The 13,998-nt window shown below is 34.4% G+C and overlaps 1 protein-coding gene across 1 annotated transcript in view; it reads left to right on the top strand.

The window, feature by feature from the left end:
- Window positions 1–13,998, top strand: part of CFAP47 (cilia and flagella associated protein 47) — a 271,615-nt gene that overhangs the window by 106,058 nt on the left and 151,559 nt on the right. The window contains 1 exon segment of the mRNA XM_050332181.1: window positions 4,095–4,266. Within this exon segment, the coding sequence (XP_050188138.1) occupies window positions 4,095–4,266 (172 nt within the window).

The raw sequence follows: 13,998 nt of genomic DNA, 5'->3' as shown, positions 1-13,998 counted from the left end.
CATTCTTTCTAAACTGTACATTTTCATCAGGCTTACTTAAATCACACAGAAAATAGTAACGAAGGTAGGCTGTGTTTTTGAAGTCAAACTGGATGTGTGCAATCAGTAACAACTGCTCTAATTTTTTATTTGTCCCATCTGTAAACCCAGGTGAAAGTCATACCTGTTTTCATGCTATGTTTTTACCATTTATTTTCCTTGATGCAAGAAACAAAGATCTATTTTGATTGTTTTAATGAATAGAATTATTAAAACATATAATAATTTTTTTAATATATTTTTCCTATACAACGGTGTAACTGTGTTACTTCCTGCCTATTTCGTTAATTAATTCCTACTAAAAAATTTTTAGGTAGTAGTAAAAGTAATATAGGATGGAACTCAGCCACTGTTAAGGTTGGGTCTGACATTCACAGACCAAATTATTCACAGAACAGCCTTTGTGTTAATGATTAATTAGAGAAAGCTGTAGGTGGAAAGTTCTGGTGAACATAGATAACAAGAGAAGGAAAAGGATATGTGGAAAGAAAGGCAAGAGAATGTGGAAGAAGAACATAACTTGCTTAGGCTGAAGTTGCTAATTGTAAATAGAGGGAAGTGAGTAAAAGAAAGAAGGAAATAACATTGAGGAGAATTCTTTATGGGAATGTGAGGGGCAAGATGCTGCAGTCAGTGAAGATCAAAATAACATGCCTTGGTTTTCCTTTTTTTTCTTGAATCTACATAAAGAGGCACAAACTAGACCCAGTTACTAGAAACAGAACCCTTTCTTCATAGTCAGAGATGCCAGTAAGCTCCTTGTATAATTAGACATTATGATAGGAAAGGAAGAGAAATCCTATTCTGTGGGAATCCCGGAAGTAAAGCTTGCCCTTCCCACTGTGTCCAGATGTGCCCTCATTGTTAAGCTGTAAAAAGTATTTCCTTAGGCTCCATTTCACTTCTGTTGGAATGCATGGCTCATCTGAGCATGGACACCAGATTTACCAAATTCCAACCATTGTGCATTTTCTTTCTATGCTGCTCTCCATGTGACTAAGCAACATGGAGTATTTTTGTCTTAGTACACCACAGTGATGTTGATGATTTTTGGTTTTGATCAATAAAAAAATGAGCATAGGCCTTGTAGACTTGTGACTTCTACAGTTTGACTGATGTGTCAAAGTCTCATCCTAGTCCTGTCCGGGTGTGATCTTCAAAGTTTTTGCTCTTCATAGTGTGCCAGGAATCAAGAATGAATTCTTGTGTTTTTCAGTATGATTATGGAAAAGTTGTATGCTCAGTTTAAACAATTTTTATGTGTTTTTTTTTTTTTTGAGAAAGAATCGTGCTGTCCTTGAGGAGAGAAGATACTGTAATTAAAAAGTTACATTAGATATGTTTGAGTGGGAATGAACTTTTCATGAAGGGATCTGTGGTCAGATTTCAATTCGTTGACTTTACAAGTGGGACCAATGTCTTTTATATTACATCGCTTATCTTTGATATGGGATTAGGGGAGATGGCAAACAGAATTAATCACAGGGATTCTGAGAGACAGATAATAAAATTCTTCATTCATGAGGAACAGTTTTAGAAGTTAATTCCTGTAAGGAAAAAATGGGGCTAAATTAGGATTTGGGGAACAGTAATATGCAAGGAAAGAGAAAAGGTACCTCAGGTACTCTGTAACAGTATCTACCATCCTTTGCATTAGAAAGTCCAAAGAAAATACCTTGCAAAATCAATAGGTCTTTGAAAATTACCAATTTTAATTCTGATGCTTAATATACCCTCCATTCCCTTTTTGAAAAATTATTCTTAAAAAGTAATTAATCCTGGGAACTGAACGCAAATTCTGTTCTTCTCTGGTAATAACACTTCCACACTTGGAATATCACGAACCATCACACTGATGAAGTAGAAGTACCTGGAATCTGTCTTGTTGTAACAGAGCAGCCTTAGATCTGAACTGATAGTGAGAGTTAAAAAATATTAAATTGCATTTAACTCTCACTACCCTGAAAAATATTAGAAATGAGAGACATTTTCTCTTGGAAATGTTATCCTATGGGAAAACAGAGTTTGGTCTTGTGTGTGCTTGCAGGATTTTCTTTTTCGCCTAGGTCACTTATTAAAAATATTTACATCCTTTACTTTTGCCAGGAAATATTTGAAATGTTCATAGACTATGTACTACTAACCAACTGGCTTTTTTCCTAACATATCTTTAAAAATGAGATAGCAAGAAGAAGGATCTTAAAGTATTTCAGGGATTTTAAAAAATAATATCTCTTCAAGATAATTGGAACTTAAATGTGTTCAGAGTTCCACCAAATGTCATTTTACAATTATTTTGTCAATTAAAATTTACCAAAACTATGTGAGCATGTTGGATTTTTATTCCCATGCTGGAAAAGAATCTAGTTACCAAAATCATGTGTAGGTATAAATTTATATTTGATTATGCAGAAGATCAGATCAAATTTAAACTGGTAAATATGTGTCATTCTTTTGGTTGGGAACTTCCCATTACAAGAGATAATGAAGTTTCTTTTTCCCACTGGCATTTCAGTCCTGTCAGAGAGAAGGGGAACTTACTATTAATTTACCAACTGAACTATTTGCACCTATTGATTTTTAAATTAATTTTGTATGTGAGAGAGTAATTTCTGTCAACTCCCAGTCTTGTATGATAAAAATCAGTAAATGGAGAGTTCAGATTTTGAACTCGCAGGAAAATTTTTCTTGTTCTTCATTAAACAGGAATCTTGAATAATTATCTGTTTCCATCTTTATTTGTGCCAAGAAAAGTGTATTAGCAACTAAAGCTTAGTAGGTTCCCAAAGTCCATGTGTATTTTGACACCTTATTGACAATTTGGATGGATACACTAATGGTCAAAACAAAGCAATGGCATAGTGTAAGTCTGCTTTCTGAATCCAACAAGGGAATGAGAGTTTTGTATTAAAACATAAATAAAAATAATAATAAAAAATAAATAAAAATAAAGAAACCCACCACCAACCCAAAGCAGATCACCAGGCTTGTTGATTTTAACAGTAATTTGACCATATTACCCTTAGTAGTAATCTTTAAGAATAATCACCTTACCTTTTAAATTGTATTTTTGTATTCCCACAGTGGATTTGCATTCCTAAGCCCACTGAAATATGTACTGTGATGGCTGCTGTCCTGGCATTGTTTTAAAGCAATTGATTTTGATAATAAATGAGTTTTCTTAGCAAACTCTGAATATTTCTGTAGTTATCTCCTCCCTACTCTTGCTTCAAGATAATTCACAACAGTCATGAATTCAAAGACTTGTCTGTAAAAAATATGTGACTAGTTTCACGTTTTAAATTTGTTCAGCTTACAATTACTCTTGAGCATTGCAATTATACTGTGTTATTGGATTGAAAATAGCAATTTTGAGCAAGTAGTGTATTAAATCATTACATTATTTTTGTAATGGTATCCTACAGGAATCAAATTTAGTTCATTAAGAGGTTCATATGCTTATATTGACCTTGCCTTAATATACTGTGCTAATCCTTTACTAATGTGTTTCATGCTGTTGATTAGCCATGCTTTTTACCAAGAGGAGGAGTTTACTTGTCCCTAAAATTAATTCTAAATGCCCTAATTTCTAAAATATATTGTCAACAATAAAATATCGAAGTCAATTCAGCTAATAGTTATCCCTTGCCACATATCAAAATTACTTTTCTTTCTCATTCTTTATATTACTCAGGAACTTTAGGAAGTAAGAGAAGAAGCATCTTTCCACAACTGATACAAAATAGATTTCTCCCCTTTGCTTACCTTTCCTGAATATAATATATACCTATAAAGTCTAGCAGACTGGTTTCTGAGGAGGGTGTGGGTTTGCTGTAAATTTCAAAATGTATTTTTCTTAAGCAAATGTTTCACATACATGATGTCTAAAAAAATTTAGCACCGTTTTTGTTTGGAAGGACCACTCAAAAGTTGCTGTCTAACTTGCTTAATTACCAATCCAATTTTAGAATTAAGCCTGTATAATTTTGCATTTCTTAACCTGAAAATATTATGAGGTGATTGTCCATATGGATATATTATTCCTTCACTTGTAGAAACGTGCACTTCTGAAACCTCGTAAATACCCCACAGAGCTGAAGTATGTGGATTACAGTGTGGAAGTGAGCATGCAAGAATTTTTTGAAGTTCCTGCTAAGTTCTCTATTCCAGTATTGCCATCAACCAGAGTTAATCTGGAAGCAAAAGACCTTTCATCTCAGAAAACAGGTAAGAATAATCTCAAAGATGATGAATTTGGTTGGATTCTTTTGCCATGATAATTTTGTTTTTAAGGTTTTCCTAAATAGATCCAGAAAATTATCTTTATTTCCTTTTTACTACTGATAAAATCCTCAACTTTGTCTTTATTGTCATTACCTAAGTTCTATATGTGAGCTCAAACCAGTGCTTTCCACTTGTTCTTGGTTTTCTCAAAGGCACACAAGCACAGGAGACTTGCTCTAAAAGAGAAATAATTTCTCTTTGTCTGACAGATCCTGAATTTGAGCTCATTTCTCCCTGACCCTCACCAATGAATAGTTGTGCCTTAGACTTCCAAGTGATCTTATCAGCTTTGGTCACTCTCTATCAACTCTAATTTTTCTAGTATCTTAAATTTCATACTAAAATCTTAATTTTTTTCTTGGCTTTCATTTTGTTCCCTTTCTTGCTAGTTGGTTTTTTTTTTCCTTTTTTTTTAATGCTTTTTTTTAAACTGTAAAGGTTGCATTTTGTAAAAAACCAACAACAAACAAAAAAACACCCCACGCAAACAACAACTTGAGTGGCTGAGGGAGCTGGGATTGTTCTCCTGGAGATAAGGAGTCTCAAGGTGGACCTTATTGCTCCCTACAACTACCTGAAATGAGGTCATAGCAAAGTGGGGGGCTCAGTCTCTTCTCCCAAGTAACAAATGACAGGAAAAGAGGAAATGGTCTCAAGTTGTACCTGTGGAGGTTTAAGTCAGATATTAGAAAAAATTTCTTCACTGAAAGCAGCACTGGAACAGGTTGTCCAGGGCAGTGGTGGAGTCACCATCCCTGATGGTATTTAAAAGATGTGGAGATGTGACACTTAAGGACCTGGTTTAGTGGTGGATTAACAACTGGACTCATTGATATTAGAGGTCTTTTCCACCTAAATGGTCCAATGATAAAATTTCAATTTATATCATGGCTAATGTGACATGTCCTACAGGTGACAGATAACAACACAAATAATCTTTGGTTTCGCTACTTAAAGTACTAGTTTGCTTAGTGAATTCAGTAAAGACTTGAATTATAGACAGTCCACCCATAGTTTTGTTTTGTCACTTCTTTTCTTGATCAATGGAGTCCTTCTGCAGATTTCTGCAGTTCACTTCTCCCAGTGTCACTGCAATCAGTTGTGCTTTCATGCTTGATGTATACCTTGTGGTTTTTGTTTCTTTCTGGAATAATAATGAAGAATTTCTTTGTTTTTTTGTTCAGGCAAGTTTTTTTGTTATAGGTACATTCTAATTCACTTGCAGTATCTGTGCTATGATACATTTAGAGTGTGTTTTTTGGAAGATGACAGCAATAGTAATTGCAGTACTAGAAACAAGACTGATGAGTGACTGCAGGACAAGCAGTCAGTAGAAGTTGTAGAATAGATGATTAACACTGGTTGAAGGCTTAAACGTTTAATGTGTGACAGAATATTTAAATCCTAGTTGAAATACTTTTGTTGCCAAGTTAAAAAATAAATGTGTGTGTTTGTAGCAATTAAAATAGAGTTGAACTAAAAAAAATTCATAATGACTCTGAGTGTAGGAGGTTCTTTGGATTGCACTGAAGAAGAGGGAAATACCAGCTGGAAGGGAGAGAGGAAAATCTGCATACACAGATCTGATGACATAATAAGATCTCTATCATGATCTCAGAGCAAAGGTGACCAGCTGGTAGGTTACTGTTGCTTAGCAACTTCTCAGATTATTTCGGAAGTTAAATGTGAATGAATATATCTGAAAAATTTAGAATATTAATTACAAAAATGTAGTGAATAAACTACACTGCAGTAAGGAATTAGTTATTTTGCTCTTAGTTCATGCTGCTTCTTTATCCATCAAAGGATATTATACAAATATCTGAAAGAGGGAAGTAAGCAGTATAAAGTCAGAAAATAAATCATGCTGCATTGTACACAATCTTTTTGATATCTATGTTTTCTTTCTAGGATGCTTAATAGTTACATGAGGGGTTAAAAATGTCAGGATGATGCAGAAAGCCAAATGGGGTTTTGTAGTGAATTCAGAGAGGTGCTGAGCTAAGAACAGCTAAAAAGGCAAGCTGGGATAACAAGCTGATAGCATCAAACCAAAGATGGGTTCAGTAGAAAGACAGCTCCAGCTGGTTCAGTGTATTTATTGTACTAATGAGGAAACACAGGAATATTTACAGAAAATATAACATGGTAACAGACGTCCCCAGGTGGTGGTCCTGTGGATGGAGGCAAACCATTGATCTTGCTCTGAAAATTTTGACATCATTATCTGAGGAAGCAGCAGTATCTTAGGCATGGTGGTAGCTTTCCTCAGGGCAGGAGTAGCTGCTTCTCTGAAGAAATTACAGTGCTTAGATTTATGAAGAAAAACAAAGGTGAAAGGAAGTTAACTAAAATCAATCTTTGTATCAGAATTTCTTAGACTGAAGTAGCAGGAAGTGTGCAACCAATATTTTAAGAACTCTGCCAACAGGGAATTAGAAGGTAAAAATCAATGCCACTTGAAGAATTTTCTTGTAAAAATAGGTCTTGTTAAAAAACCTTATTACATTTTTGACAGTATTGCAGATCAAATAGATAAGAAGAGTACAATATGTTTACCTTGCTTCCAGTGTGATATCTTGATCAAAACCCAAATCATACACTATATTTGTATGGATCTAAAATAATACACTGGCCAGATTTAAAAGATTTAGCAAGTGCTGTTAGTTCATTACTGGAGAGTCATTGGAAAGGGAGTACTTAAGAACAATAAATAAATATAAACTACATTTCAGTAATTTGGAAGATTATATAAAGACTATGTTGAGTTAGCAATGACACAGATTTTGTGAAAGAAGTTAGTTGGAACTGTTACATAGTTAGAAACTATGAATTTTAGTGCAACCAAACATGTAGTAGTATGTGTGAAAGAGTCTGCATGCTAAACCAGGGGAGAGGCTGGTTTTGGAAAGCAGTTGGTAGTGAAAAGGACTGACAGTCATGCAAAATTTTTATCTCAGTGAGAGCTCTTTCTTAATGCTCAAATGGCCAATGAGATCTACAGATAATTTAGAGGCATAAGGACCAGGGACATGATCTTGTCTCAGTACACAGTGTTGGCAGAAGAGCTACTACAGAACTGAAGGGTCTGGTGCCTGCCTGGGAGTCTGTGGAAATTATGAAAGAATTTGAAAAAGGCAAACCACAAAAATGTTCCATTGCTCGAAAATGAAGCTTAGGACAAGGGCAACCTCATGATCACTTCTAATTCTGTGTATCTGCTGAGCAATTCAAGCTCAGCCCCTGCAGAGTGTTAATGTTATGTGACCCAAGGAGTCAAGAGTCACTAAGGTTGGAAAAGACCTCTGAGATCATCGAGTCCAACTGTTCACCCAGCACCACCATGTTCACCACTAAACCACATCCCTAAGTAACGCATCTACATGTTTTTTGAATTCTTCCAGGTTTGGTGATTCCACCACTTCCCTGGGAAGCCTATTCCAAGGCCTGACCACCCTATCAGAGAAGAATTTTTTTGTGGTATCTAATCTAAACCTCCCTTTTCCTCTGGTTCTGTTGCTTTTCAGCTGGGAGAGACATGTTGATCTGGTCTCAGTATTTTTCTTTTGTAGACTAAATTATAGTCTATAGTTAGAAATATATGATGTTATGATTTCATTGCCATACTTTCCAGTAAATAAAGTGCAGAACAACTAGCAATCAAGAATTAAATCATTATTTGGCATGTATCCTTCTTACTGTCAATATGATATTTTCAGTGTTTTTCTTTTGTGTTTTACATCATAATCTCAGATAGCTAAATAAACACATTTGCCCATGGTGTATCATTGTGGACTTTTCATGTTAGTAATAATTTTTAATATTTCTTGATAATTATATGCAGTGTTTTAAAATTTGGATTTGTATTTTTTCATGACCTATGGACAACCTTATCTCCTTCTTTCTATGATTTCTAAACCTTATGTCATATATTTGCTCAGCAGCAGGATTAATCAACTCAGTGTTTTTTGCATTTTATTTATTTATTTATTTGTTTGTGTTTCTAAAGCAATTTCCTGGGGACTTAAATCTATTCTTCAAAAAATCGTTATCAGTAATTCTGTTGTTTCCTTCTAGTATTCCATGGTCCGTGTGCTGTATATATTCTCCTGCATCTTAGGGTTGCTTTATTTTTATGAATAAAGTCTTAATCTTTTAAAGCAAAATTGCATAGTCTCTACCCAATAACAGCAACAACAAAAAAGTTATCCTTTCATTTTACTGTTTAAATGTTCAGGTTTTATTCTAACTCCTTGTTAACTTTCAGAGTTCAGTTCTATGATTTAACTGGCTGTATAATAAATATTTAAAATAAATAATAAAAATTGAATTACATCTGGTTGTCCTAATCATTCAGGTAGTGAAGCACAAGTGGGATTAAAAAGTATTAAGTGGTAGCATTCCTTTTTACTATTCCTTCATATGAAGGATTTATTTAAAGTATGATTCTGTTTCAAAATGTGGTTCTGAAAAATGATGATATAGGTCTTTATCATAATAGTTTTCATTCCAGCTTTATCTGTTGAATAGCTGTTTCTACTATATATATGTATTAGCAGAAAGTTATTTTGGTCTTGCAAAAAGTGAGAGGGATTTAAATATTATACTGCATGCATTTCTTTTGTGCTTAATATCTGCAATAATGAATTCAGTGGAGAATAGTTATATTTACTATAGGGTTTTTTTGTACTGTGAAAAAACCCTGAGAAGACCTCTTTTATGTTGTTGTGAATAGATTTACTGCAGTGATGAAGAAGGATGATAATCCTCAGAAAACATTTACCTTTACCTCATTCTCTGGTCAGAATTGAGATTCAGAAGTTTTACTGAAATTTGGAGTCTACCTAGAAGAAGAACATGTGAATAGACAGAAAAGGCTTCAAACTTACTTGGAAAATGAAGCCTTTTGGAGTCAGGATGTGCATATGTGATGTAGATTTTAATCAGTGAACTCTGACATCTGCTTGCATGAGTGTCAGTGTCAAGATTTCCTGCCTTGCAGTTTTATTTCGCAAAACTGTATCTGTAGAAGTGAGTAGGCTCGTCCTGCAAGTAAGGACAATGTTTGGCAAGTCAGAGCTATCATATTATCTTTGTTGAATAGATTTTATAAACATCTACTGTATATTTCCTGATCTTGTCCAGCAGTACAACACTTGCTATGGTTGGGAAAGAAAGAAATTTCTATGGACTTTGGGGTAGAACTGTGAAAACCAATACAAAAGTCAGTGCCATATGTTTTTTCAGAAGGTAATGAAAAATCAGCTTTAACTAAGCAGAGTAATTTACTGGGCAGTTGACTTCCTTTGAAAAACATGGATTTTATGCTGAGTACTGTTATGTACCAAAGATGAAATAGCATAGGTTGGAAGGGGAGGAAGGGCTTTGTTTTGAAAAGTGATATCTCCCAAAATATTTGAGAAATCTGCAAAGCAGCAGAGCACCTCTCTCACAGTATGAACCAAAGCTGTCAGCTTTATTTCCTCCTCTATGTTTTTCTGACTTCAGCCCCCTTACTCTTTCATTAAGGGATTTTGTAAAAAAATTTTGAAAAACAAGGCTCCATGAATGCCCAGCTGGAAATATAAAGTGTAGGTATTGAAAAGTGCTGTTACCATTTTATGAAAGGCTAGCATATTACTGGAACATCACATGCAGTTCTGTTTTCCAGAAGGAAAGGTTACAAATGGGGATGAGTTCAGCCAAGTTCTATAGTAATTGTTTCAAGGTCTTGAAAGATTGAATACCTTGATCTTGCAGTGATCTCAGAGGGAAAGAGGTCCTGCTCAGGTTACCTGTCAGTATTTAAAAAGAGAAAATATGTCTGACTGTAAAGACTGTGAAATGCTCTTTGCAGGAAGCATAGCACTTTCTGCATAAGACAGAGCTTTGTAAAGAAACAATTTGTGATACCTGTAAAATGATGTGAATGTGAGGTTTATTAAATACTGACACAAACTTGGTACAAACAACAATCTTTTCCCACTCAGCCTTTTAAAAAAGAAAGTGGAAGCTTTCCTAAGATACACACTTTTGCTCCAGCTGTCAGGTTAGGGCTTAATATAACAATTATTTGATGAAATTGTAGGGTTAAGATAAACATCCAGTAATATGTCATCTAATATTAAATAAGAATGTATCTTAGAGTTAGGAAATTAATGAATTTTCTGGAATAGTCTGTGCCTTAAAATATATTGTAAGGTGACAGTGGGGATGGCTTTGAGTAATGGGAAAAAGAACCTGTAGAAATTCCTGAGACAGAGCACCTCACATAATTGCAGGTGACAGTTCATGGATACCTCAGCATCTGAGCACTTTATAAGAAGGGCTTCCTACTTATTTGGTTTTCTTTTTTTACAGACCTTTTTTTTTTGCTTGCAATCTTCTGCCTTCAAAGCACTTTAGATTACCACTTGTACTATTAGCAGAAACCTGATAGCAGTACCCTTGGACTAGAAGCATTTTAAAGGAAAGAAAATATAAGGGAGTAAATGATTGATAGCAATTGCTGTTCAAAAGCATTTCAGCAGCACGTTGGTACCAGCGTGTCAGTACTTTATTTTATACCTTGTAATAATAAATACCAATGGCTGTTGTCATGTAATGATAAATATACAAATATATTCCATCAGTAATGAAAAAATTATGCAGTTCTATGAGATTTTTATCCATTTTAATTTTCAAATGGATGTGCACCTAAGCAAGCATGTCCTGATATACACTTACTGCATTTTATTATCATGTTTGTTGATGAACTTTTCTAAGGCAAGCATGCACTGAGAATGTTTCTTGCCATGCCAGATGGTTTATTTTCTCATTTATAAAAATAAACATAAAAACCTAGGCATGAAAATAGAATTAAAACCACATTTTTTTGATGGCTAGGTTGTACTATTTTGCATTAAACTTGTCCAGGAAGAAATAAAAGCTCACAATGCATTTTCAATGAAAAAGAATGTTGTTCCACCTTGCTATCTAATTTAGATTCCATATCAAAAGCTAATATTAGAGTTCTACTGCCTCTTACTACAGTATTTAACAGTGTTGGCTCCCTGCTGTTCTACTTGCAAAGAATGTCCAAAAAGAGCTCTCTAGTTTAATTATTTTTACTTTTTTTTTTTTTCCCTTTCCTCCCCAGTGAATTATGACAAAGCTTTCTCTATGGAACTATCAAGAATTGTTAGAATTTTTCTACTTTCTAGATAATTGCTCCCACAGTTAATTGATTCAGATTTTTCTAACTTTTTTTTGTTGCTTCTGTTAAAACAACTACTGGGTTACTTTTTTCTCTCTTAAAAAAAAAAAAAAAAACAACAACCTATTTTCTCAGAGAATTTTAGATTGCAAAAAAAAAAGAACCATACCACAGAAATCTCTAGTTAGTTCTTGTTATATCTTTTTGCTATAAAACCTTCATTACTAATTTTGACATTAACTTACTATTTTGCAGTGAGTGATATAAGAGACTTGGTCTTTGATTCTATCTCCATGTAATACTTCCTTATGCATTCAGTGGGGTCTTTTTAATAGTTCTGAGCCTTTTTTTTGTTTAGGAAATTTTGTTTGGTCTTCTGTCTTTTCCTCTCTGTTGCTTATTTTTTAAATGTCTTCTCTCGGCCACTTCTTTCCAGTCACAAAGAATCAGTTTGGAATTTTTTTGTCAATTTTGTGTGTAAATTCTAGAGAGAACTTAACTCTGACTTGGATGGGATTTTAGTTCCAGAGTCTTTGAATTATTTCCTCAGTGTAATTCTTTATAATTTGGATAATCCTTTTCAGTAAGGGCTATTCATCAGATGACTTAAGAAAGCACCTAAGCATCACAAAGCTTCTGAGGCTGTATTAATCAAACTTTTTACTTGGCACCATTCCAGTTGCCCACTGGTGTAGTGACTGCTTGTTTCAAAAAGTGCCTATGAGTATTCCTCAGAAATATTAGGGGGCAGTGATTATTAAACAGCCAACCTCCCAAGAATGTCTTAGTTCTGCTTTTTTGCAGTGACACACAGCTCCTCACTGGCTGCTGAAGGTGATACACAAACACGGCTGCTGAGTATTCATGACAAGGCACTGAAAAAACCATTTGCAGTTTTAAATCAATTAAGGAAAACCTGCTTTAATTCTTCCCCCCCTTCCCCCCCGGTAGATCTTCCTTTTCTGATTGATAAAGTGTATTTAACTGTTTGTTTAGATGTGTAATGATATATTGTATTTAAGTGAAAAAAGAGCCAATTAACCATTAGTAGGTTTTTTAGAAACTTCTACAAGTCTGTTGTATTCAGATAAAGTGAAAGCAAATCAGCAAATAAACATACCCAGTGATAGCATAAGTTTCAAAACCTATCAGCATTCATTAAGGTATACTAAAGAGCTTTTTCAAGACTACTGAGTAAAGTGATTTAATTCAGATGAGCTGATTTGAAAACCTGATATATAAACAAAAGTCAGAATGGTTGCTTATTTAACCTTCTAAGAGTCCATACCTGACAATTCAGTCCTCGGGTTAATTTAACCAGTTATTTGTGGCACATGCACCGTGTCAGGGGCTGAGATAAGTTCACTGAGAAATTTAGCTTTGAACTTCTAAATAGATAGAACCATCATTGTTGAACAAAAGCTATTATTAAGTGCAATTAGCTGATGACTGCTGAAGGCCCATACTTTCCTACCTTCAGAAATTACACCAACAGTGTGTGGTATGGAAGAGTAGCATTTCTGTTCTTACTCATAGCCTCCTCCAACAATTTGCAATAGGACTCAACAGTGATTAATCTGCTTAGTGGTTTTATTACTGACTTGGAGAATATGTTTTTTCTTACATTTTAATGTCAAACCAACTGTCATTAATTATCTTTGAGAGGTACTTTTTGTTGGCTAGTGAAACTGGAGGACTAACTTTGAATTCAGGTCAGGCAGACCTAAAATGAGGAGTTATGAAGGCAAGGACTTTGTTAATTCCAGATGATGATCAGATTGTCTTTTGGAATAAGTTGCCAGAGAACATGACCAATGTGTAATTGTCTGCATGTGTAATTTAGCCTTCCAGGAATGCATGTTATTAACACTAAAAGTTTTGGGTTTGCAAATACTCCTGTTTTGTCAAATGTCCCACAAACAAACCCAATACGACTGAGTAAATGTTTCCCACGAGTGTTTTTCTGGCATCATTCTATAAAATAAAATGGTTGGACAATTTAATGTGGAATATTTCCCTGTCAAACAGTAAATATGCTGTGTATCACTGTAGCAAAACTCTGTATTGTCCTGCCTGACTTTTCACTGTGAAGAAATGCTTGCAGGCTCTGCTCCCTCTTACATAGAAACAACATAATTGCTGTCCATTGCTTACTGTTACTAATTTTTGTCTCAGAAATTGTTAGGCAAGTTGTGACCCAATGATTTATTTTCATTGAATCTTTAAATGTATTCCTTGATTAATCGTTGTTGAGTATCTTATGAGTCTTAAGAAGTAGAAAACATGCTACACTGAGACAACTCTAAGCCCAGTTTACTTCATGGTATTTAAAATTAGCATGGAAAATGTTTTGCAGGGAAAAAAAAAGTGACCTTCACCAATAATTCAAAGACAAGTGATTTCTGTAATAATTTTGATTTGGAGGTCCTGTCTCACTTCAGAAACCATGTCTTATTGTAGAAAATACTTATCATTATTAA

Source organism: Myiozetetes cayanensis, unplaced genomic scaffold (genome assembly GCF_022539395.1).
Source record: "Myiozetetes cayanensis isolate MyiCay16 unplaced genomic scaffold, myiCay2020 scf5-8, whole genome shotgun sequence".
NCBI classification, from domain to species: domain Eukaryota; kingdom Metazoa; phylum Chordata; class Aves; order Passeriformes; family Tyrannidae; genus Myiozetetes; species Myiozetetes cayanensis.
This window is presented reverse-complemented; position numbering and strand designations above follow the sequence as displayed.